The 27,580-nt window shown below is 42.5% G+C and overlaps 1 protein-coding gene and 1 long non-coding RNA gene across 2 annotated transcripts in view; one reads left to right on the plus strand and one right to left on the minus strand.

The window, feature by feature from the left end:
- The window catches only part of LOC115542259 (uncharacterized), a 578,272-nt gene that overhangs the window by 366,194 nt on the left and 184,498 nt on the right, over positions 1 to 27,580 (minus strand). The window contains exons 24-27 of the mRNA XM_030354447.1: positions 24,157 to 24,228; positions 23,089 to 23,160; positions 22,030 to 22,101; positions 11,218 to 11,505 (exon numbers count right to left, since the gene is read on the minus strand). Of these exons, the coding sequence (XP_030210307.1) occupies positions 11,218 to 11,505; positions 22,030 to 22,101; positions 23,089 to 23,160; positions 24,157 to 24,228 (504 nt within the window). The remainder of the gene's footprint in view (positions 1 to 11,217; positions 11,506 to 22,029; positions 22,102 to 23,088; positions 23,161 to 24,156; positions 24,229 to 27,580) is intronic.
- On the plus strand, positions 5,534 to 6,227 carry LOC115542422 (uncharacterized). Its single transcript, XR_003976534.1, has 2 exons — positions 5,534 to 5,820; positions 6,007 to 6,227. It is a non-coding gene; the product is annotated as an uncharacterized LOC115542422 (long non-coding RNA).

Consider the following 27,580-nt stretch of genomic DNA (forward strand, 5'->3'; position numbering starts at 1 on the left):
TAAACCATTCAAACCCCACTCCAAAAAATGTATTCAACCAACACACACACACACACACACACAGGTAAATTTGCATGTGAACCTGCGTATCACGTATGTTTGCAATCGAAGCCCCTCAGATCTATGCAGATGACCCCCCCCCCCCCCCCCTCCCCCAACAACAACATACCACCTATGCCCACTCCAATAACGGCAGAACTGCACTCATCTGTTGTAAATATGTCCGGCACAAATTCGTGGCTTTCTTTCTTAAAACACCCCCGAACTTCCCCGCCCAACCGACAACCAGAATTCACGTGGAAAACCTGTGATGTCTGTTGTTTACCACCACCAACCCATGGTTACTTTAATCGATTATTTATTTGATACTTTTTATTTTAATTTTCCCTTTTCTTTTGTCATTTAATTTTTTCTTTCTGGGGGAAACTTGTTTTGCTGCATTTTTGGTTGTGTCTAAAGCCGTGGTGTGAGTTGATGAGTAGGGTTCAGTTGGATGTTAAACGACGAGAAGAACACGTCTTAAAAAATATATATATATATTAAAAAACAAAGCTTGAAATGAGAAAAGGGTTCAAACATAGAGAAAAAATATATATGATAAAGTTGTCATTTTGTCATAATAGAGATGCTTTAGTTTGCTAATTTTTTTTCTTTTTTTATACAAAAAGACTTGGATGAAGTTATTTATAAAAATGCGTCCCACAACCCATGATCCTTTTTGGACGTAAAACAAATACACATTTATTAACATTTTGTTCAAAAGAAAATAAATATAAATTATGTTAAACATGATTTGTGTTGTTTTTTTCTGTGTGAGTCACATGATTTGATCACAGGTTAAATTGTTTATTTTGTATCGATAGTTAGGGAGACTATATCGATGCACATAACGTTTATACATGTGTTTTAAAGTACAGCGCTAGCAACCTTTTCATTAGATGGCCGCTAGAGGGAGTTGTAGCACCATAATAAAATATCCCAATAAGGAAAAACCGCTTTATCGTTAAAGTAGCTCCCTCCCTCCCTGGGTTTCTCCGCTGAAGTGGTGCGTTGATTGACAAGAAAAATGAATTCCCGAACCAACCAGGGCTGCGCTGATCGTGCAAATGTGAGCGTTTGAGTGCGCTGTTACCTGCGATGTACCCTCCCCCCAAACAAAACGTTGATAACAAATTGTATTTTCTCTTGAATAGCAAGTACGGAGGACACTTAGTTACACAGGAGGTGGCCAGACATCTCCCTGGTTAGACTGCTTCCTTGCTTGAAGATACACTTAAGGAACAATGATACCATTTGTATTGTGTGTTGATTGAACCCCTTCACAACAGTGTCTCCTCAAGTAATGGCTGTCCCAAACTAGCATTGCAGGAGCATTCACCTGCATGTTTTTGTGTAACGCGTTTCTTCTCTCTGACTGCAGGTGAGCTACTGCAGCTGTGAAGCCAAGGATCTGGGAGTTAGATGAGCAGTGTACGAGAAAACATTCCTATTAACACAGCTGACCCTAACATACCTCTTAACACATCTGACCCTAACATGTCTATTATCACAGCTGACCTTAACATATCTCTTAACACAGCTGACCCTTACATGCCCACTATCACAACCGACCATGACATGTCCATTATCACAGCTGACCCTAACATACCTCTTTACACAGCTGACCCTAACATGTCTATTAACCCAGCTGACCCTAACATGTCTATTAGCCCAGCTGACCCTCACATGTCTATTAGCCCAGCTGACCCTCACATGTCTATTAGCCCAGCTGACCCTCACATGTCTATTAACCCAGCTGACCCTCACATGTCTATTAACCCAGCTGACCCTCACATGTCTATTAACCCAGCTGACCCTCACATGTCTCTTAACCCAGCTGACCCTCACATGTCTCTTAACCCAGCTGACCCTCACATGTCTCTTAACCCAGCTGACCCTCACATGTCTACTAACACAGCTGACCCTAACATGTCTACTAACACAGCTGACACTAACATGTCCATTATCACTGCCGACCTTAACATGTCCATTATCACTGCAGACCATTACATGCCTATTATCACAGCTGACCCTAACCCAAGAAGGCAAGCGTTGGCCTACACCCAGCTTCCTCAAAACGACAAAAAGGTTGTCAGTATCTACATCGCTATAGAGCTCAACAGAAATCACTGTCTTTTTGGGCAGCTCAGGTTCCGGAAGTCAATCTCTCATTCATCTCTCATCCATTCAGTCCATTTACGAATGCAATGTCAAAAACCTGCATGTAATTTGCACGTGGTTTCCTTATTATTATTGTAAATAGGCATGCCTTATGGAGTACTAAATATGGGCGCAGGAAACAATAACAAACAGACCAGATCAACCAAAAGGTACAGAAACAACTTTTATACATCGTTGGTCTCATAGCAAATAAAGCACGTTGAAAAAGCAGCACTTGGGGATTAGAATTAAATTAGATATACCCATATTTGGCCAAATTATGATAAAACATAATCTGAGCAATTCATTGGCAAAAATAGGCACCTTTAGAGGACGCACATTTTATTTGAAGGTGCCTTTCTCTTCACTCAAGGACACGTACAAAAGGTACAAAAAGTCATTAGAAAGAGAAAAAGAGGGGCTGAACGCCCTGTGCCCCATGGTGGTGAGACGGTCAGAGTGGACAGACAGATGTATGGAGGAAGCGGATCTGAAAGGGCTAGATGGAGTGGGAATAAGGACGAGGTCGGACAGATTGGGGGCGAGGTTGTGGATGGCATGGTAATTCAATTAACACAAACTTCCCTCAGCAGTGGGGCACTGTTCATTGATTGTTGGCATAAACTTGTTTAAAACAAAGGCTGCGTCAGTGGCGTTAGCCCCACAGAAGAGTGACAAGGCTAGCTAGCTCCACTTGATTCGGTTTGGCCCATGACAACCAAACAATATAAAAACAGCAAGCTATATAAATACATCACAACACGATCATCACAAAATAATTGTAACAAATGGCAATTCCCTCAACCTGTGTGGAAAACAAGACAATCGTGTGTAGCAGTGGACATCCATGCGTCTCATTTTCATTCCTCATTCTCTAGTCCCACACATTTAACAGACGTTTTTATTAGAGCTGTCAGTTAAACGCGTTATTAACGACGTTAACGCAAACCAAATTTAACGGCGTTAATTTTTTTATCGCGCGATTAACGCAATTATTTTATATTAAAAAAAAAAAAAAAAAAAAAAAAAAAAAATTTCTTTGGCTCAAAACAAAGAAGCAGTAGCCTGACTGCTATGTTCAAATGACATTTGTTCAAAGCAGTCGTTTAATTGCACTATAGGCTCTTTTTTTGTATCATCCTGTTTGATGAGTGTATATGCCAATGTTGTTATCAATAAAAAATCATTTGCACAAGGCAAGCCGATGCACTTCACCATGTTGATAAGAGAATTAAAATGAGAAGATTTATGGGACAAAAAAATCAAGGGATATTTAGCATAGAAAAATAATTTGTGATTAATCGCGATTAATTAGAGTTAACTATGACATTAATGCGATTAATCACGATTAAATATTTTAATCGCTTGACAGCTCCAGTTTTTATCCATCGGTTAATACACACATTGAAACACCGACGGCAGACTCGGTGTGTCAATGTGTGTATTAACCGATGGTACACATTGACACACCGAGTCGTTGTGTTCATGTCTACCTAACTGAACACTCAGCTAGGAGTAGCTGGCAGTGAACTGGCAACCTTTCGGTTACAAGGCAACTGCTCTACCCCCTGAGCTCAGCACTTGTTGAACATTCAGAGGCGGCCTAATCAATTCGTAGACAGCAGCAATCCAGTGGCCACTCTGGGTGACTGCTCATGGCTTTTCATTTGAATTTGTATTCTTCAACATTTCCATCTCCTCAGCCCCTGTGAAAGAAACAAAAAGACATGCAATTAACACTCAAAGCCATTGTACTTTTTAAAGTTGTTAGTTTATTTCCAAATTTTGGATCTTGTTCTAGTTTGTTTCAGCTCGCAGTTGTAGCAGAGGCGTTCTTCAGTTACGGTACGACTCGGGAGGATGAATGAGGTATTATAGTAAAACTATTTATTAAAAGAAGGCAATCGAGTCATGCGATAAAAATACGCAATCCAGGGTCGCCTCAAGAGGGAATCTCGGGACAAAGGAAATTCTATAGTATTTAAGTATTGGTGGCCTGGGAAAGAAGTCACGTTCTATCTCACAGTTTAACGTCATGGTGTTGTTTTGATCACTCTGTATGAGCAGATACTAGTCAGAATAATTGGTATGTACTTTAGGGAGGACGTTCCTCCCTCAGCCTCCATTGACTCCCGTTAATTTCCCCGAAAGTGTTGGCGGCCGGTGAATAACATGGGGTTCAATGGGAGAGAGGAGGAAAGACCTCCTCTGAGTGGGTGTGACTAGCTAAGGGATCTGGATCCCGCCTACGTCTATTCACAAATAGGAAGAACCCCTGGTTGCGCTATGAACCAATGAGCAGGAGTCCTGGCTGTGGACCAGCCCGGAGGGAGGGGTTACCCCCTCAGGTCTATGCTACGAGAACCAACAAACCCGCTCAGTCTAATGCCTCGTTTCCACCGAGCGGTGCGGTGCGCTACGGTTCGTTGCGGTACAGTGCGGCTCTGTTCGCTTATATTGACATTTCCGTAGCCCGCGGCCGGGCAGGGCTGCCTGCGGACGAGCGGTGGAGCCCGCGAGGGGCGTTGACTTGGATCTATAAATGAAGTCCCTCAATCTTAATTGGCTCAACACCATGACCAACATTATGAAACATTCATCTTAATTGGCTTAACATCCACATTCGCCCCAAACAATGTAAATGTAAATAGTTGTGAAATTATGTTCTTGTTGTTCGTTTAATTGTTTGTTACTCTGACCGTTCTGTTTGATATGTTGGAAAGGATGTCAGTGAATGATTCAGAGCATGATGCATTTTAAATGGCATCACTTTTGGTATTGTCTTTATTTTTTTTAAAACAATTGTAGCTGAAAATAAACTTAGCCAAATTACAGCCAATAGCTTCAGTCATTGAGGGCAAAAATAGGCCCAATGATAGGCCCAGATTTAGGCCTGATTTGATTGGCTTTGCATCCTTTCCTTCTGCCCTTGTCGTCCAAGACATGCTGCCCACCAGCTTTCAAAGTACAATGCTGCCACTTGTGGATTTGTATCAATTCACATAATTATCCCATCCTGCGATGTTGTAGTTCACCAAAACATCCTAAAACAACTTGAGTGTCACATACTTATACCACAATAGGGCACTATCAGTGCAAGCAGGCCAATGGCAACCAAGCGCACAGTCCTGCCTCCCTCACTTTAAAAACCACCAGCCGCCACTGGTATATATATAATATCTTTAGTGGATTATTGATGTTATGGCAAAGGCTTGGGTATGCATAGAAAATATATATATATTTAAATAAATGAAGTACACCGAAAGTTGCACTTTCCTGAGTGGGCTATAGAAGCTAGTTTCGTATTGGTAATACAGATCACACGATTTCCGTTATTCGCTATCATAACGTCAATTAAATGTTAACCAGGGGTGCAACGGATCAAAAAACTCAAGGTTCGGATCGTTCCTCGGATCAGAGTCACGGATCGGATCATTTTTCGGATCAGCAAAAAAAAAAAAAAAAAATAGCGTTTGTGATTGCTTTAGCCCGGTCTGATTGTGGAGGAAGGGGCTGCTTAAATGCCGCGGTGATGAGCAGTTGTTGAGCCGCTTTCGGTTTCACTCCCGTCAGTGAAACACCGGGGTGATGTCGCTGTAAATGCGTGGCCATGCTCGATGTGTTTCCACTGTTGTATGGCTTTCTTGTGCCACAGTGCCTACACACCGTCACGGTTTTATCCACCAACCTCTTTCCTTCTGAATTCAATTTGACAGGGAAGCCAAAATGCTCCCAAACAGGGGATTTAAATGTGGGGCGTTCTAGTTCTTCTGTTCCTCCGCTCGCCATGACCACGCTGTGTTGCAGGTTTTTCTTTATGTTAGCAATCGCTATGTCAGCTACGTGTTACGTCTGTGTGGTAACCTAGGCGACAGGTTTGTGTGGCAGCGCGAGTATATGGAAACAGACGTAGCACTGGAGGCAGCAGTTATCGTTACAGTAGTCACCGAAGTCTAGCCTACTTTTATTTTCCATGCCCACTGTTCTTCATGTTGTACGCTGAGGACAATAAATCACAACGAGCCATAGGACTGTTTGCTTATTGAAAAGGGAACTGTTGCAGACTTTTACCCAGAGCGTGTTAAGTAGCTCTGTCCCTGGAACTAGCAGGAATGGTTACGGCTGTGTGTGGACTGAACATGCGCAATTTTTTTTTTTTTTCATAAATCAATCCGCGGATCATGCGTGTGCCGAACCGAAATAGATGATCCGAACGGATCACGGATCAATGATGATCCGTTGCACCCCTAATGTTAACTATTAAACTAACTTTGGGCAGGTCACCTCTGCTATGCTATATGCTAAGAAATGAAAGTACTGAATGAAAATATTACATTTTGGCAACATTAGAATAATAATATAACAATATATCGATTTTGTCTACAGTTTATAATAATCTTTCAAACATTATCTTTTTTTTCTCTGTAACTATGGTGACTGACCTTGGACTCCATTCGCTGGTCGGCCTTGATCAGATGGTTGGTCGGGATTGGCTGGTTGGTCGGGATTGGCTGGTTGGTCGGGATTGGCTGGTTGGACGGTATTGGGTGGTTGGACGGTATTGGGTGGTTGGTCGGTATTGGGTGGTTGGTCGGGATCGGATGGTTGGGCGGGATCAGCTGGTTGGGCGGGATCAGCTGGTTGGTCTGGAGGATCGGTTAATTAGTATTCCTTGTTGAATATTCTTATTTGTTTAATGATCTTATTTGTTTAATGATCTTATTTATGTATGGACTCATGTATGGACTTATGTATCCACTCAGCCCTCGGCCTGGGTTGAGTGGCTAGTTGGATTGTGCCCGTTGCCATGATAATGATTGATTTTGGCCCGCAGTATGCAAGCTAGCTTGCATGCAGTATGCAAGCTAGCGCTACATGGTTTGTCATGGGCTTTTTTCGATACCATAGCAAGATACATGCTCTATTACGGAGAGAAAAATAGTAGTTCAATTGTTCTTGATTGTCTCTAATGTCATGAGACTCACTTGTTGGAGGCAGGAAACTCTCGAGTTCTGGAAACAAACATGGAAGAGCAGAAATAAATTAATAACATCTTTAGTGGATTACAGTTGCTATGGCAAAGGCTAAGGCATGCATAGCAAAATATTTATATTTTTAATCAAATTAACTAAGGCACTTTTTCCTCAGTGAAATTCCTGAGCGGGCTAGTAAATATGGTTTCGTATTGGGAATACGCATCACACGATTTTATTATTCTCCATCATATCGTCAATTGAATGTTGAATATTAAACTAATTTTAGCCTGGTCACCTCCGCTATGCCCTCTTTAATGAAGGAATACATTCAAAGTGAAAAGTATTACACAGTAGAATGATATTTCAACAATATGTACCTTTTGTCTACCGCTTAAAATCAGTCATCTTTCAAGCATTTCACTTAAATAAAATAAATTGAATGCATAATTATTAATTATTGTGACTGACCTGCGTCTTTTTCGGCTGGTTTTTCTGCAACACCTTGAGTGTCTGTTTGCTGGTTACAAACTGAGGAGAAACAATGGAACAAGAAGTCTTTACTATACCCTGAAAAGAATGACCACCCTCACCGATATCTGACACATACAGCCGACTTTTTTAACTAAAGGGATTCAGCCAGCATGTGTAGCTTGACATCAGTCTGATGCTGTACAGTTGGGGGGGGGCTCTATATCACATACATATTCTAAAGATATATGGCCAAAAGAATACTCACATATGCGTCTCCTCAGAAAATCATTCCTGAGGATTAACTTAGAAAGTGGATGGCTCGGATCTGGATGAGGAATAAAGGCTAGGTCAACATTGGGGACACTACTAAGTAAACTGGAGTATTCTAGTTTGTGAAACCTGTCGTGGTCAAATATTCTAAGCCTATCCATTGAACAGCCATGCCGTCCCTCCATGTAGTTATTCTATTTTTGCTTTGTTTTCACCATATGTGAGTATGTTATATCTATATATCTAGAGAGCTAGAGTATAAGAGCAAAACGAGCAAAAAGGTGATTGAATGGATACTTACACAACTTCACCAGAGCAATGACAGCAATGACAGCAATTACAGCAACACTCAATAATATGCCAACAATTATTCCGAAAATATCCCCACCAGTTAAACCTGCAAAGAGAGAAAATTAAAAAAAACATAAAAAGGTACCATCATGGCATCAACATGCTAAAACACACAATGTTAATAATTTGTCTCAACCTGAGGGGTTTGCAACCACATACACTTGGATAATTTCACTGGTTCCTAACCGACTGTCCCAAATGACCGGCCCAACTGGCAAACAAATCATTAGAATCAAGACAGAGGTTGGCGTTCATAACCAGGTGGAAGAAGGCTACTATAGACAAGACTCTAACGTTATCCCCGGTGGGGACAGGAGAATACCCAATGAGTACGTGTCAAGCCTATAGTTTGGCCCTCTTTTTGTATTATACCGAGAGTTTGGATGTATGAGGTGAATAGGATAGGGTTCGGCCTAACAAAGAAACAAAAACCGCCTGTTTAATGCCTTCTGCTGAAGGTGGAACATGCTATTAATAAACAAATTCACAAAACCCATCCGGTCCCATCAGCCAACTCTGTAAGCCGCTACAGCATGTCTTCAACCTTAGTCTTCAGGCCTCAGGTGAAGCATACCCAGGAACCATTACAGTTTGCCTACCGAACCAAGGTGGGTGTGGAGGATGCTGTCCTTCACCTCCAACACTGGGCCCACTCGCATCTGGATAAGGGGAGTGGCACAGTCAGGATTATGTTTCTGGACTTTAAGTGCCTTCAACACCATTCAACCCCTTCTGCTTCAGGACAAACTGGCCAAGATGCGAGTGGGCCGCTGCCTGGTGTCTTTGATTTCCAGCTACCTCACTGACAGACCCCAATATGTCAGATGAGGTCTGACACTGTTGTCAGTAGCACAGGAGCCCCATAAGGGACTATAGTGGCCCCTCTACTCTTCTCCCTTTACACCTTGGACTTCTGTTACAACTCTGAGCTGTGCCACACTCAGAATTTTGCTCTTGACAGGGCCATCGTGGGATGCATAAGGGGTGATCGACAGTAAGGAGGATTGCAGGAGCCTTGTGAGGGACTTTGTCCTCTGGTGCCACACAAACCACCTGCAGCTCAAAACCGAAGAGCTGGTCTTAGACTATGGGAAGTCTAGACCACGTCCTGGACCAGTAAAGATTGAGGGGGCTGTAGTTGACAACGTTATCTCCTACAATCCCGGGCTTTGGATGGACAACAAGCTGAACTGGGCAAGCAACACAGACCATTTGTACCGGAAAGCCCAAAGCAGCATGTGACTTCCTGAGGAGGCTGCGATCATTCAACATCTGCTGGAAACTCCTGTGGATGTTTTACCAGTCTGTGGTTGCAATCGTCCTTTTCGACGCTTTGGTGTGCTGGGGGGCAGCATATTTAAAAAGGACTCATCAAGGCAGGACAAGCTGATGGGTCGGCATGAAGATGGACTCTCTGGTGACAGTGGCAGAGGGGAACATCAAACTGCTGGCTATTCTGGACAATGTCAGCCATCCTCTGCACACGTTCATCAGCAACCAGAGGAGCTCGTTCAGCGACAGGATGCTCCTCACCGAATGCAACACCAACAGACTGAAAAACTCCTTTGTCCCCCAAGCCATTAAACTGTACAGCCCCTCACTGGGAGGTCGGGGAAGAGAACCAGGCCTGACCCACCACCCACTACGTAACACTATATCACACACACACAACTCGGCTGTTTGATACACTGTTCTTGCAGTTTTTTGGCAGTTTTTAACCACTCCCGCATGTGAATATTGGCTTGTATACTAATCTTCTTGTATATTATTTCCCTGCATATACATTTTTTATATTTTTTGAATTTTGCATTTTGTATTTAACATTTTGTACTTTTGCACATTTATACTTGTTGTTTTTTACTTTTATTCTATTTGTAGATACTGTTTTGCAGCTGCTGGGATTGCTATCTATCAATCTATCCATCTATCCTATTTGCAAAAGTCAAGTTGGGCAGATTCCACACTTTGACACGCGTCTGTGTGGATTTATTCTACACTTTTTAAAAACAATTTGAGAGTAAACTTACAACTTCCCGAATCCTATTCTATAAGTTAAAGCCTTTTGCAACCCGAAAAGCTTAATATGACCCTTCAGTGTTGACATACCTGTTACTGGTTTATAGAGTGGATTGTCCTTGGGGATGCTGGCTTTGCTGGTCCTCACACTGGTCTTCAGCCTGCAGGAGAACTTCTCAGAGGTATTGGAACTCTCCATAACCTTCAGTTCGACACCCTCGGTCCACGGCCCTTCGTCTTTCTTCCATTCGTAGGAGACCGGTCCCAGATCTGTGGTGTCCGCGGTACACTTCAGAGCACAACTGACGTCACACGCCAGCGGCTGGGTCTTTATACTGGGCGTCGGAGGGGGATCTGGTCAGGTGAAAAGAACACAAGAACAGAGATGAGGTCTTCCCTTTGCTGTGTATCATCTACAGCAAAGGGAAGCCCCCCCCCCCCTTTTCCGCCAGTGCAGAAATCAGTCTGTCTTTCTGTCTGCAGTCTAGACCCCTGTCACTTTTCATATATTTGCCTATGCGTAAAGGCAAACCGATGGTAAAGGTTTGGTTACATTTCATCTAAATATCAGTCGTAAGATATGGGCCCATTTGTTTTATTGTCCTAGTGGCCCAGGCCATTCGTTTAGCCAATTTCTTTAGGCTTTTACGGAAATGTCTTAAGGCTTTTACAGACCTAAACTGGTTGCACTACCGCGTACATTACAAATGCAGATCTGACTCCTTTTTGATCTCTCAGAGGTGAGGACACTTAAGTTTACCATTTACCAATGACATTTTGGTATTTGCTCATTGAAATTAGATTAGATTGGGCTCAGGTCAATAGATGGAACGAACACACACACACACACACACACACACACACACACACACACACACACACACACACACACACACACACACACACACACACACACACACACACACACACTTACTGATGACTTTAACCTCATGAGTCCCGACTGTTCCAAGATTCGTCTCCAAGGAGAACTGTCCGCTATCAGCCAAGGTCAAACGATTGATGACCAACTGCAGGGTTTTTGGATCCAACGTTGTGCGTCCCTCGAATGACCCAAAGTATGTATGGCCGCTCGGATCCCAATCCACCACCAAGCCTGTGCCATATTTCCACCTGATGGTGTTGATTGGTTGTGGAACAGTGGAAACGTCTGGCTCCAAGGTGAGCGTTGTTCCCACTTCAAAATATTGAGGTTCTCCTTGAGCTACAACAAAAAACAAAAACGATTGAAATGTTTTTCCATTACAGTCTCTTTCGTAGCTTTTCATTTTGCAAAGTGTTTCTGATGAGATTAAACGCTTCTTGACAGAATCTAAAGACTTTTGTGAAAGCATCCAGATACAAAGACGGTGAGCCGAGCTGTCTGTACAGCGGCCACATTGGTGGGTTTGCCACCATTAATTTCAAGCCGATAAGACATATATTTTCATGAATGGAGTAGAGTGAAGTACAAGAGGTTGCAGTTATGCGAACATCCTCCTCCTCCTCCTGGTTGCTTGCGGCTAAAGAGCGTAACAGTGACTGCCCCCTTTTTTTAACAGCAGGTAAGTAAATCTCCCATTCTTTTTGATTCAGAGCAAAACATTTATTTAGAAAACCAAAAAAAAGGCAAAGGCTGTACAATATTTGTGAGATTATTATAGTGTTTATATTTTTAATAAAAGGTGTTTGTGTATGCGTGTGTGTGTGTGTGTGTGTGTGTGTGTAATGTTGCCTATAGTGTTTATAGAGTTGTCATCGACATGGTACAGTGCTTCGTTCTTCCCATCAGTTACGTATTCATTCACCATTATGTATTCCTATCATTTATACTATCCAAATGACAACCCAATTACAAACGGTTTGGTTTCTAATGTTATTAAAGTGGTTATAATCTCGTTTCATAACTACATCTCTGACGTTTACAACTAAAGAAACCGTTTGAAAATCGTTTGAAAATTGAGCAAGTTATGGTTATTTAAAAATACATGTACCACTACCAACACAATGTTATGGGTGAGCAGCTGACTGTGGCAAGATGGCCGCCAGTGCGGACGTTCGACCCCATTGGCCGGGAAGAGCGGACGAGACATGTGTGCAGAGATTGTATGGTAACAACGAGCTCCACTAATCAGAGGCGTTATACAGTTCGGATTGTGGGTAATGTAGTGCTGTAGTACATGTTTTTCTCTAACTTGTGGCTTCTAGGGAGCGTATTCTCCTTCTTAGGGTATCGAGATAAGTATACATTGGATGGTTCCGACATTATGGCTAATAATCAAACCTCTCTCTACACTGCGGTCAAGCCAGCCGACTCATCAAGATTGGCGGTCAAGCCAGCCGACTCAGTTTTTTGCCGTAGCTGTATATACTAGCCATTACGGTAATAGCGTCTCAGAACTTACATATTACATATGATTTTGGATTCAATTTAAAAGAAAATGCCCTGTTATTTCAGGCTCATTTCACTTCAGGGTTATAGTTCACGACCCCATAGGGTCACACAAGAAGTTTCAGAACATTCTGATGTGGAGTTTCAAAGTAAAAGCCAACCAAAATCTCCAATATGAGACATATTACATAAGATTTTGGATTCAATTTAAAAGAAAATGCCTGAAATAACAGGGCATTTTCTTTTAAATTGAATCCAAAATCATATGTAATATGTCTCATATAGGGCGCGGGATCCGCGTTGCATTGTGGGACGTGGCGGCCATGTTGATGGCTACGCGAACGTCAACATAACTCTGACATAACGTTGTTGAACGAAGAGAAGTAGCAGTAGAGTTGAGAAAGAATAGCTAGAAAAAATATGTTAAAATCCCGAAAAGGATCTGGAATTTACCGGGACACATTAAATAGAGATGCCAGGGACCGGTATGGTGACAAAATCAGCATTATTAATAATTTGGATCCATATGAAGTTCCAAACAATGAGTGGAGCACCGACGGCCATCAACATGGCGGCCACGCAAAGTAATTACGTCATGACACCCAAGCCATATTGGAAACTTTGGTTGGCTTTTATTTTGAAACTCCACATCAGAATGTTCTGAAACTTGAACTATAACCCTGAAGTGAAATGAGCCTGGAATAACAGGGCATTTTCTTTTAAATCGTATCCAAAATCATATGTAATATGTCTCATATTGGAAGGTTTGGTGGGCTTTTATTTTGAAAGTAAATACCACAACGGCCGTACACTTCCTTAGATAGTATTTGCTTTTATTGACTGTCTTTTTGTATGTCCCCGAAGAATGCTTTTATTTGACACTAGTTCTGAGACGCTATTAACGTAATGGCTAGTATATACAGGTACGGCAAAAAACTGAGTCGGCTGGCTTTACCGCCGATCTTGATGAGTCGGCTGGCTTGACCGCAGTCTCTCTACGCAGAATACGAAAGGGATGTTCACTTCCTGACTTTACTGAGTGTCGTAAACAGGCTATAACAACGGCGCTTTACAACGCCACTCACTATACTCAACTCTGTCTATATCGTTACATTAACGCTCAAGCCTCGAACAATATATACGATCACAGACATACCGATATAAGCTGGTAGCGTACATGTTTGAGTATGAAACCATATTCAGGCGACGTGTGTGCGGGGAAGGGCGCGGTTCAGTGTGATACAAAACAAACCACCTACCAGCCAGGACTCCAAGGACGGCCGACAGCCAGAAGAAGAGGGGACCGGAGAACCTCATGTTAACCAGGAGCAACATATTAAACAATTGCATAATACTAAACCATAATCAAGGTCAACCGACGTCATAAAGTTCCCCGATCTTTCGTGTCATCTCCTTCTTCTTCTTTTTCTTCTTCAGTGGGATTTTATGACAGCTGGCATCCAAATTTTTGCATTGCTGCCACCTTCAGGTTAATACCTTTAACTGAATTATCTTCTAGACCCATCTCTCTCAATGTCTCTAGTAACTCCTTCCTTTCCCTGCTTTATCTCCTACAATGTATAAGAACATGAGGCATTGTCTCGGGTTGTTGACATTCATCACACATTCCATCTTGATGTTTCCCTATTATAAAAAGAGTACTATTCAATAATGTGTGACCAATTCTCATTCTAGCAATAGTAACCTGTTGTTTCCTTCTCATCCCACAAGGTTTAGTTGACTCAGTCACTCTTCCATTTAATGAGAATAAATGTCTCCCTTTAGTCTCTCTCCCATAATTGTTGCCACTGGGCCATGATCCCCCTCCACACAAGACATTTTCCCTCAGCCTTAGACAGATGTAATGTTACTTCCACATTTTCCTTCTTTACAGCTGCTTTAGCTAATTTATCAGCTTTCTAATTTCCTGAGATTCCTGTATTGGCTGGGACCCACATCAGAGAGATCACCCCTCCTCCCACAGACACACTTCTAATTGCCATCAGGATCTCATATATAAGATCCTGATGGCTCTTCGCTGTCCCTACCCAAACATGGCTGAAACAGAATCACTACACATCAATACCTTTTGATTTTCAAGTTGCTCAGTCCACTTTATTGCCATTAAAATAGCATATAGCTCAATAGTTTAAACATGCAAAAAATCGGATGTCCTCTTAGATGACTCTACCTTTAACCTCTGAACCATAAAAGCCGCTCCTGTTGCTTCAGTTTCTTGATCTTTTGACCCATCATTAAAATTAGTAGATTATCCCCATAATGTTCTCTCACATGACGCTGAAACTCAAATACCATATCCGCTTCATTGTTCTCAGTTTTAATTTCAAGCAATCCTACATCCACCTTAGGTACATCCAATTGCCAGAGAGGTATCTGAGGCCATAAAACAGCTGGACAATTATTTTTATCTGTTACTAACAGCTCCTGTGCCACTACCTCCCCTGTCCATCCAAAGCTTGACCACTTTGCTACCACCCTCTCCCAGCTTGCTTGAGTCGCCACTCTAACTTGATGGTCTTCCCTCTGTCCCATCAAATTAATCCAGTAATTAGCCAGTAACTGTTTTCTCCTTAACCAAAGTGGCATCTCTCCCGCTTCAACTTGCAATGGTGTCATCCCCTTGGCAGGAAGGAAGTCATCTCATTGATAGGAATTTCTTGATACTGCGATAGGCAGACGGTTCGACCAATCACGAACACGGTAGCTACTCTGAAAAATAAGTCCCGCCTCCGAGGCTCCGGTTCCATCGGTCAAAGGTCTATGGGAAAATAACACAGTGTTTATGAATGATATAACAACCATAATAAACTCTGTAGGTGGCGAAGAAGTAATAATAATAATAATAATGGATTGAATTTATATAGCACTTTTCTAGACACTCAAGGACACTTTACAGTGAAGGGGGGACCTCACTAACCACCACCAGTGTGTAGCACCCACTTTGGTGATGCACGGCAGCCAATCTGCGCCAGAACGCTCACCACACACCAGCTTGAGGTGGAGAGTGAGGGAAGTAATGAGTCAGCCAATTATACAGGGGGATGATTAGGGGGCCAGATTGAATGAGCCTTGTTGGGCGAGCCTTGTTGGGCCAGGACACCGGGGGAACCCCTACTCTTCACGATAAGTGCCCTGGGATCTTTTTAAGACCTCAGTGAGTCAGGACCTCGGTTTTACGTCTCCTCCGGAGGACGGCACCTTCAACAGCACATTGTCCCCGTCACTGCACTGGGGCATCGGGATTGATGTTAACCTTTGTCAATTGAGTAGGTCCAGACTCTCTGTACAAATGAAATAAAGCACGGGAGTCTGGTAGGACCAGGCTAGGCTGCAGTGTGAATCTTCAAGGAAAAAATAAATGATACAGGAACTATATGGGACCAAGCAGCGAACCCCTAATGGCAGATTTTTTTTTTAAATATTAAGCTTCTATGGCTCTCTGTTAGCAGTAACTGGTAGACGTAAAGGCTGCATGCATTTTAAAATCGACCCGTTGGTGGTGTTACAACTAGGAGTCTCTAGAACAGTAGACAAGACAATATAAAAACAAGCAAGCTATATAAATACATAAAAAAATCTGAAGCATCGCAAATACTTTGTAACAAATGCCAATTGACCCCAACTGTGTGGAAAACAGGAAATCATTTGGCACTTTCAGCTACAACCACACGTGTTTCGCAGCAGACATCCTGCTGCATGTCTGATCTTTGGTTGGCCAATTTACAGATGATTCAGTGAGTGCAGCAACCTCATTGCTCTTGTTGATAGAAACATGGAGTGGTCTGCAGTCCCATCAACAATCAACTAGTTCCACTTGTTGGACGATCAGAGGCGGCTTAGTAGATGCGCAGACGGCAACAATCCAGTGGCCACTCTGGGTGACTACTTATAGGTCTTCATTTGAATCTGGATTATTTAATGTTTCCATCTCCAAATCCCCAGTTACTGTGAAAGAAACAAAAACACATGCAATTAACACTAAGCTAAGTTAAGTTGTTAGTTTGATTCCACAGTGTAATAGTGAAACTATTTATTAAGGATGGCACTCAAATCATGCAATCGGGAGTCGGTTCAAGAAGCAAGTTCAGGACAATGAAAATGATAGTGAGTATTGGTCAGGGTGACCTGTAAAGAAGTCAAGCCTGTAGGGACTGTTTTATCTCAGACTGTTCAAACTTTAAAGGTCATGGTGTTGTTTTGATCACTCTATGTGTGAGCAGAAACTTAATAATAATAGAAGTCATTATAATTGGTGTTAGCTCTAATACAGTGTCAGGTCCAATGAGGTAATAATGTGAGCTTTAATATGGTCTAATTAGTTAAAAGATTAATTGACATCAATGTGTAGGTTGAGCGTTCTTATTATTACGGAGGGGCTTTCTCGTGATTCTCATTTGAGTTTAGACAGCTATTTGGAACCTGCTTTACTCAGATTGGTCCCTGAGAATTTTACTTAGAAAAAAGGTAAGGTTTATGTTTATACATATATATATATATATAAATATATATATAAACCTTTCAGATTGCGTGGAGTAAACGTTTGGACTAAGGGTAAGAAAGAATGCATTTGATTCTATTATGGATATTTATCAATCATGGAATCAGATAACTCATACTCATAAGCTGTTGGCCTAGCCCTTATTAGTATGTCTTGTTTAATGTTCTTACTTATGTATGGACGGTCCATTTGAAAAATGTGAGTTCTGTGCCAGCTACCAATAGAGCCACTCAACCTACAGTTACAGCTAGTTTTGTTTTTGGCTCAGCATTACAGCGTAGCATGTGAGCTAGCTCTATATGGTTTGTGTAATGGGCTAGATAAATTCTCTGTATTACACAGAAAAAAAATCAGTCAAATTGCTTTCTTCTGTTCTTCATTGGTTCTAATGTCACGAAGATCCCCAAGACTCACCAGGTTGTTGAGGCAGGAGACTCTCTAGTTCTGGAAACAAACAGAAATAACATCTTTAGTAGATTACTGTTGCCATGGCAAAGGCTTAGGGTATGCTTAAAAAAATAAGTTATTGTTATTCACTATCAAATCGTCAATTTAATGTTGGATATTAAACTAACTCTCGCCTGGTCTCCACCACTATGTAATGAAAGAAAAATATTTATCTAACTATATTTTGTCAACGCTAGTATAATATTTTAACTATGTACATTTTGTCTACAGTTTATAATCATTCAATCAATCAATCAATTGAATTTTTTCCTTGGTAACTATGGTGACTGACCTGCAACTCCATTGGCTGGTTGGACTTGAACAGCCGGTTGGAATGGATCATCTGGTTGGCCTGGATTGGTTGGTTGGACTGGAACAGCTATTTGGACTGGAACAGCTGTTTGGACTGGAACAGCTGGTTGGAGTTGATCAGCTGGTTGGACTTGAACAGCTGGTTGGACTGGAACAGCTGTTTGAACTGGAACAGCTGGTTGGAGTTGATCAGCTGGTTCGACTTGAACAGCTGGTTCGGCTTGAACAGCTGTTTGGACTGGAACAGCTGTTTGGACTACATTGACAAGGACAGGATCGGCAGGCTTCTTGTAAAAAGCTGAGGAGAAACCAAAGAACAAGCTTCATTAGTTTACCGTGGCGGTGATAAGAATGACCACCCTCTCACAGTCATCAACGTGAGCCGGACGGTGGTCTGAAAAGTTGGAAAAGTTTTGTGCAGGATTAGATGTTGGGGAATCCATAATGTTTTCCTTACAAATATACTTTGGAAAATAACATTTCATGGACATGCTCTTATACACATACAGCTGTCATAGAAAGCCCGGTGTGGCTCTGGAGGTCGCAAACTTCCATGAAGGAATAATCCAAATCAGGAAGTGAGTGAAATACTACGCAAAGCACATGGTTAAACCGTGGCCCTGGGATGAACTGAACATCGCCGAAAGGCACTAATTCAACTAATGGGACTGGGGTGCTCTAGAATAGATCATGTGATGTAGATATACATTTAACCGAAAAACACTCACGTATCCACTTCTTTAGACGTATGGAAAATGGATGTTCTGGACCTGGGTTAGGGAGAAAAGGAAAACTTAGGAGAACATTGAGGACACCTAACACTCATTTAATAAAAAAGTAGTCTTGTCATTCATGAAACGCGTCGTGTTCAAGCATTTTAAGTCTTCCATTTGACGGACATTTGGCCCTTTCTTTTGCTATGTTCCAATCACTATAAATACAACTCTATATGTATAAATAATAAATATTTGTATGTATTTACCTTTATTTTTAGATATCTATAGTATATATACATATATAAAGCTATTGATAGATATATCGCTATATATCTTTCTTGCGAGAGCTAAACGACAGTGTGAGTGTGAAAAAAAAGTTGATGGAATGGATACTTACGACACTTCAGCAGAAAAATTACAGCAGCAATTACAGCAACAATGCATAATATAATAATTATTCCGAAAATATCCCAAAAAGTTAAACCATCTGCAAGGGGAGAAAATGGAAAGAAACATAAAAGGTACCATCGTGGCATCAACATGCTCACACACACAATGTTAATACTTTGTCTCAACCTGCAACCTTTGCAATAACACACACTTTGATCCGTGACCCAGCAGCATGTAAGTCAGTAAACCTTTCTGTTTCTTTACATGTGAATTAATAGCACAAACTAAAACAAGGTCACAGACCTTATATCCACCTAGCGGCCAGATACGAAGAGTACAACTGAAACGTGCTACACGGCCCCTTAACATATTGACCGGCCTAGCAACCGCAACGTATAACTAAAGGTGGTCAAAGAACGAGCCGCTAACGTGATCCTCTCCGTTCAAAGCAGCTAGCTGACCTGTGCCCAATAGCCCATTGACACACTCATATATATTTGGCCATGAAGCAAGACAAGCTAAATGGAAATTAGCTCTATTGTGCATTTCATTTAGTGGAAGAACGTATATAAATAGATCTAGGCTCTGTACCAATGTTTACAGCAAAATAAGAGAGTCTCAGTTATCTTTGTGTCCCTCCCAATCAGGAATGTAGCACAAAAGACCAAGAATCTCACGCATTTAAAAAAAAAAAACAATAACTAATCTTCTCACCCCCATTGGCTGACTCTACATACTGAAGATAATTTGGGAATTTTCCCTCCCCCCCCCCCCCCACATTTTCTGTCTTGTGTAAGGATCAAGAGAGGGAGATAAATAGCCGGGCTAACGCCAGACCTCATCTCAATCGACATTGAGGAGAGGTCTGGGAACCACACATAAATTTTCTCGATTTGAGGCGTGGTTTACGATTGCCCGGATCAGTTTTTTGGGCGCTTCGAATGTCTATCACATGAGTCGGTAGTACGTAACTCATAGCCATTCGTAATAATTATATCAAATGACGTATGTAGGGGGCCTGCCCGTAATTCCGACACCTCATTGTTCCGACGTCTCAATGGTCCGAAATATTTCCCATTAGATCGACATGCCACACTGCCGACGGGTCAATGTTACGAAAACGTAACCCATTGGTCCGAAGGGCCGTTTGTCCGACTTTTCAAAAAGGAGGCGCATTGGGCCCGGGCCGACGGTTCAATATGCCGAATAGGCCAACATATAAAGAGTTTTATACCTCACTCGCGCTCTCTCTCTCTGTCTTTTGTCACTTTGCTCTCCAATATTCAACGTGAACGTGATATGTAGGCCTAGGTCAGGGATGCCAGGGTGACGGCCCGCGGGCCGTATCCGGCCCGACTGTATGTCACATCCGGCCCGCGGGTGATAAGGGGGGAATATATGTATTTCTTTAATTTTTATATAAAAAAAAAAAAATTAAATACTTTTTTTTTTTTTGGGAATCCGTCAGTTGGTATGTTACTGCTGATGGTCTGTTACGATTCAATAACTTTTCATCCCCCATTCTCCATTCCATTTCGAAACGTGTTTAGAAAACACGCTTGTTTCATTAAAATTGATTAATTTATTAAGGCCGCCACCAGGGGGCGCCCCCAACACTTTTGCCGCCCCCAACGCATTTGCCGCCCTAGGCGATCGCCTAGTTCACCTATGCAAGCCTTCAATAAATAAAATACAATTTATTAACAGTTTACAGTGGTGTTATTTATCATTTATAAATGTAGGCTACTATTACATAGGCCTGCTTTAGGCTATGTAATTGTAGGCCTCATTGTGAGGCTATTTTGGGGCCAATGCAATTTATTTTCGATCGGTAGGCCTTCAAGCATAATTTAAAATAGCCTACCTATCCATGTGTTGAGTCAGTCTTTGGCCTTTTCAGGCCTTTTCAGTCCGATAGTGTAATCCGGCCCCCTGAGATCTCACTTCAAAAAAATCTGGCCCCCTGACCAATTTCACCCTGGCATCCCTGGCCTAGGTTGTATTGTGGTGCTTAGTGAGAGAGCGAGAGAGCGAGAGGGCGAGCGAGCGAGCGAGAGAAAATTCTTTACATGTAGGCCTAATCGGCATATTGAAGCGTCGGCCTAATGGGCCTCTTGTTTGACTTACCGGACAAACGGCCCGTCGGACAAATGGGTTCAGTTTCCGTAACATTGAACCGTCGGTGTAGTGGCATGCCGATCTAATGGGAAATATTTCGGACCATTGAGTTGTCGGAACAATGAGCCGTCGGAATTACGGCATGGCACCGTATGTAGAGCGACAGAAATTCGATGAGGAACAAGACGAAGGGTGTGTCGCATAGACGGCGTCATCGTCTTGCCGTCCCTCCCCGTTCTGTGATTGGTTCCCTATCTCAGGCAAAAATCGGATCCTTGGAAATCCAGGCTGCCTCGTAGCGCAAAATGAAATTGTGCACAAGGCAGCTTGGGTGTACCCAGGCTAAAGAAGATGCATGGATTTTCCTCACTTGATCCATGCATCTCACGCATCATAAAAATAAAGAAAATGTAATCATCTCAACCCCATTGGCTGACTTTACATACTGCAGATAATTTGGGACTGGGTTTCCTTCCGTATCTTTGGGTGCCATTTTGGTTGGGTCTGTTTTTGCTGCACCTTTACTAGCCAGTATGCAAATTACTGTGTCTCTCTGATGATCAGTGAGCTTCTCTGGCCACGGTCCCGTGTCCACTGGCACATGCTGGTCTGCAGTGCTCTCACTTTTTCCCCCTTCCTACTCTGTCCCCTCCTCATCCCTCTCCTCACCCTAAGAGCAGCCTTCATTTCACTCACTCTCTTCACCGCCATCATCATCATCCATCACATCGTCTTGCTCACTACCTGCTAAAGGATGACAGACCACTTGATGTTAGTGTTGTTAAGGTGCTTTCAGTTTAAAGTGCAACAAATGATTGTTTGGAATCACTTTGAGTTGCCACTATATGAGCTCACCTCGTCTCCCATCCTCAGTGACACCAGGAGATGAAGTGGGACCTGCCACTGCTCCCCCCTCTGTGACTGTTCCTGAAAATAAGGCTCATGGGTTAAGCTTTGTTCTCTATTTTATTTATTCTTTTACTTATTTAATGTATACGTCAAATGACATTGTAGGTGCAATGCTGATTCATTTATGCTATTGATTATTTCATGTGTATACAGTGACATTATGCTCCAAGCAAGATTCCTCAGTGACAGCCATCAATCTAATCTTCTTATATAAGCTTAAACTGTTGTTGAACCCTGGTTCTTAAATCGTTGTGCTCAGCTTTCTTTTAAAAGATATCAGTCAGGAATTGTTTACCCTCAGCTTGCATCTTTTTTTATTCACTTTCTTTCATTTCTTTTTGTGACCCAGATTTCCCTTTTTGGGGGAAAGACCTGACTAACGGGGGGCAAATTAGTGCTCCGGCATTAGCAGTTGCTCAACCCGTGATTCGCCGCATAACTGTCTTTGGGAATCCTCGTTCAGTGGTGGAACAAACCGTTTCCTGTCTGCTGTAAGGATCAACAGAGGGAGATACATGGATTTTCCTCTCTTGGTCCATGTATTCACTCATTTAAAAATAAAATAAATCGAATCTTCTCACCCCATTGGCTGACTTTACATTCTGAAGATAATTTGGGACTGGGTTTCCTTCCATATCTTTGGGTGCAATTTTGGTTGGGTCTCTTTTTGCTGCACCTTTACTAGCCAGTCTGCAAACTACTGTGTCTCTCTGATGATCAGTGAACTTCTCTGGCCACGGTCCCGTGTCCACTGGCCCATGCTGGTCTGCAGTGCTCTCACTTTTTCCCCCTTCCTACTCTGTCCCCTCCCTTCACCTCCATCACCATCCATCACATGTTCTTGCTCACTACCTGCTAAAGGATGATGGTAGCCTCTTAAACTGCTTATAACTTAACATACAATAAAACAGGCCACTTGATGTTAGTGTTGATAAGCTGCTTTCAGTTTAAAGTGCACCAAATGATTGTTTGGAATCACTTTGAGTTGCCACTATATGAGCTCACCTCGTCTCCCATCCTCAGTGACACCAGCAGATGAAGTGGGACCTGCCACTGCTCCCCCCGCTGTGGCTGCTCCTGAAAATAAGGCTCATGGGTTAAGCTTGGTTCTCGATTTTATTTATTTTATAGTTCTTTTAATTATTTAATGTGTATGTCAAATGACATTGTAGGTGCAATGCTGATTCATTTATGCTATTGATTATTTCATGTGTATACAGTGCCATTATGCTCCAAGCAAGATTCCTCACTGACAGCCATCAATCTAATCTTCTGATATAAGCTTAAACTGTTGTTGAACCCTGGTTCTTAAATTGTTGTGCTCAGCTTTCTTTTAAAAGATATCAGTCAGGAATAGTTTACCCTCAGCTTGCATCTTTTTATTCACTTTCTTTCATTTCTTTTTTGTGACCCAGATTTCCCTTTTTGGGGAAAAGACCTGACTAACGGGGGGCAAATTAGTGCTCCGGCATTAGCAGTCGCTCAACCCGCGATTCGCCTCATAACTGTTTTTGGGAATCCTCGTTCAATGGTGAAATGAACCGATTTCTGTCAGCTGTAAGGATCAACAGAGGGAGACACATGGATTTTCCTCCCTTGGTCCATGTATTTTACGCATTTAAAAAGAAAATAAATCGAATCTTCTCACCCCCATTGGCTTACTTTACATTCTGAAGATAATTTGGGACTGTGGTTCCTTCCATATCTTTGGGTGCCACTTTGGTTGGGTCTGTTTTTGCTGCACCTTTACTAGCCAGTCTGCAAACTACTGTGTCTCTCTGATGATCAGTGAACTTCTCTGGCCACGGTCCCGTGTCCACTGGCACATGCTGGTCTGCAGTGCTCTCACTTTTTCCCCCTTCCTACTCTGTCCCCTCCCTTCACCTCCATCACCATCCATCACATGTTCTTGCTCACTACCTGCTAAAAGATGATGGTAGCCTCTGAACCAGCTTATAACTTAACATACAATAAAACAGGCCACTTGATGTTAGTGTTGATAAGCTGCTTTCAGTTTAAAGTTCAACAAAAGATTGTTTGGAATCACTTTGAGTTGCCACTATATGAGCTCACCTCGTCTCCCATCCTCAGTGACACCAGGAGATGAAGTGGGACCTGCCACTGCTTCCCCCTCTGTGGCTGCTCCTGAAAATAAGGCTCATGGGTTAAGCTCGGTTCTCTGTTTTATTTATTTAATACATATGTCAAATGACATTGTAGGTGTAATGCTGATTCATTTATGCTATTCATTAATTCATGTTTATACAGTGACATTATGCTCCAAGCAAGATTCCTCGCTGACAGCCATCAATCTAAACAAATAGAATCCTCATTCAGTGGTAGAATTTATTCATTTTTGTCCTGTCTTCCACTATTATAATTTTTATAAACAAAGTTAAGTCATCCATAATGTTGAAATCACTTCAGACCCTTCAGCGGGGACATACCTGGTGGTTTATAGAGTGGATTTTCCATGGGCAGGCTGGTGTTGCTGGTCCTCACACGGGTCTTCAGCCTGCAGGAGAACTTTTCAGGGGTATCAGAACTGCTGATATTCTTCAGCTCGTCACCCTCAGTCCACTCTCCTTCATCTTCCTTCCATTCGTAGGAGACCGGTCTCAGATCCTGGGTGTCCGCGGTACACTTCAAAGTACAAGTGACGTTACACAGCGGCTGGGTCTCTATACTGGGCGTCGGAGGGGGCCCTGGTCGGGTGAAAAGAACACAAGAACATCATTGTGTATCTGCACCCCTGAAGTACAAGGTCACATCTCCCCATGTCAGGAGGATAAAACCACACACTTTGTTTAACTTTAAGGATACTTTGTATAACTCAATCTCTATGAAATCTCTCTCTTATTTGTGCTTAGTGTTGCTCAGTCTATCGTTTCAAACTCGTCTGCAGTACGTAGAAAAGCTATAGAGGCTTAGTGAAGGACACCAGCCCCTCTCTCTATGGAGGGTTAAGTTCTGCCCTCACCCAGAATCTGCCTGCCCTCAAAAATGAAATTATTTATTTCATTTCTATGCACATTTGCGAACCGCGGGTAGAAGGTTAGGTTACATTTGGTCTGAAATCCTGAATATCCCAGCACTGCATATGCAGCCCAGCCACATCATCACCATTGGAGCACAAATTGTCAGTGCCAAATGATAAGATACATGCTCAAGAGAGACGCTGATTTGTTCTATTGCTATTTATTGACATTTGTAATTTCTTTCACTTCATGTTCGCGTCGCCTCAAGACTATTTTATAACATAGCCTAACTGGCTGCACTACCGAGTACATTACTAATGAAGATCTAATACTGTCTCAGCGGTGAGGCTAAAAGCAAATGTCAGGCCAACTCTGGACAATAAGTCCTATTCTATTCTAATGACTTGGTTGTATTTGAAATGAGATGAGATAAACCTGATTTCTTTGGGGCTCAGACCAATAGGCAGATATCCCCCCCCCCCCCCCCCCCCCCCCCCACAGACACACACACTTACTGATGACTTTAACCTCATGAGTCCCCGACTGTTCCAAGATTCGTCTCCACGGAGAACTGTCCGCTATCTGCCAAGGTCAAACGATTGATGACCAACCGCAGGGTTTGTGGATCCAACGTTGTGCGTCCTCTGAATGACCCATAGTATGTATGGCCGCTCGGATCCCAATCCACCACCAAGGCGGTGCCGTACTTCCACCTGATGCTGTTGATTGGTTGTTGAACAGTGGAACGTCTGGCTCCAAGGTGAGCGGTGTTCCCACTTCAAAATATTTAGGTTCTCCTTGAGCTGCAACAAAAAACAAAAAACTTGTTATGCAGAAAAACTGGACAACATTTCGCAGTCTGCCATGCTTAGTGCTCATTGATGACAACGTTGATTTGGTGTGACACTAAAAGTCAGCAGGTGCAAAGAGGATGACCCACGCTGTCCGTAGCGTGGTGGCCGCCGACCTGTTTTTAATTTGTTATTTAATATAATAATAATCTTTCTCATTTTGAAAAAGAATCTGTGTTAATTAAATGTTAATTACATGAAAATAATGAATTTACGGTACTTTAGAAAGTGTTTCGAACTCTCCAGAAAGATATGTATATGCCGTTTCACGTTCAACGTTTATCGTTTGGGTCTTCCCGGGACTCCAGTTCATTCAGCCCAACCGTACTGGAATTTAAGCCAAGGGTTATGCCCAAATCCAATTCTACAGGAACTAGAATTTTGCAACACAATTATCTTCATATGACCCATATTTGAATACTGTCCCCTCATGACATACCTGGTGGTTTAGACTGGATTGTCCTAATATATATATCTATTAGTGCCGTCAAGCGATTAAAATATTGAATCGCGATAAATCACATTAATGTCATAGTTATCTTTTTTTCTATGCTAAATATCCCTTGATTTCTTTGTCCGATTAATTTTTCTCATTTAAATGCTCTTATCAACATGGAGAAGTGCATTGGCTTGTCTTGTGCAAATGTTTTTTTATTGATAACAACATTGGCATATACTGATCAAAACAGGATGATACAAAAAAAAAAAGCCTATAGTGCAATTAAACGATGAATATACAAACATACTGCCTTGAACATAGCAGTCAGGCTACTGCTTATTTGTTTTTAGCCAAAAAACAAAAAAAAATTGACGCCGTTAAAATTGGTTTGCGTCAACTCCGTTAATAACGCGTTTAAACTGACAGCACTAGTATCTATACATAAATTAGGCCTTATTTATTATTATTAATTATTTTATTAAAATTTAACAAGAACATTTAACATTGAAGAACTAGACTGGGGCTGCTAGGGGCTATTTTCAGCCCAATCTGGCAACACTGTAGCCTGGTCGCTTGGCGACATATCGGGCGGCAGTCAAACGTCTTGCTTTCACAACGCCGCGTGGCTACTCGCCGCCCACTTGAACGCGCACAGATTTTGCCCTTCCGCTCAGCTTTCCCTGTGTTGAAACTTTCGGCAGCAGTGGCAGCAGCTGTTGTGCGGCAGCAGCGGTTGTGCGGCAGCAGCGGTTGTTGTGCGGCAGCAGCGGTTGTGCGGCAGCAGCGGTTGCCGGCAACTGCCCTTATAACCGCCTCGCTGCCGGAGGGTTCAGCGCGGCGGTGTGAAGGGCCAGGCGCTTTCAAACAGCGGCTGCTGCTGCTGCGGCTTGCTGCGGCCGAAAGTTTCAACACGGGGAAAGCTCAGCGGTAGGGCAAAATCTTTGCACGTTCACAAGGGCGGCAACCGCTTCCTGGTCTACAGCCGCTTTGTTAGCCGCCTCCCCTCTGCCGCACTTCCCTCATTGAAATGAATGGAGGCGGCGAGTTGCCGCGCGGCGGTGTAAAAGCAGCTGGGCGGTTGCCGCGCAAGCACCTGTTTTAAGTTAACGCGGAAGTCGAGCCAGACTGCAGCCTGCTTGAAAACCATCACTCATTATACTCAACTCCGTTAATATCGTTACATTAACAGTCAAACTTCGAACAATCTATACGATCACAGAGACGGAACA

This window comes from Gadus morhua, chromosome 4 (assembly GCF_902167405.1).
Source record: "Gadus morhua chromosome 4, gadMor3.0, whole genome shotgun sequence".
Taxonomy (NCBI): Eukaryota; Metazoa; Chordata; class Actinopteri; order Gadiformes; family Gadidae; genus Gadus; species Gadus morhua.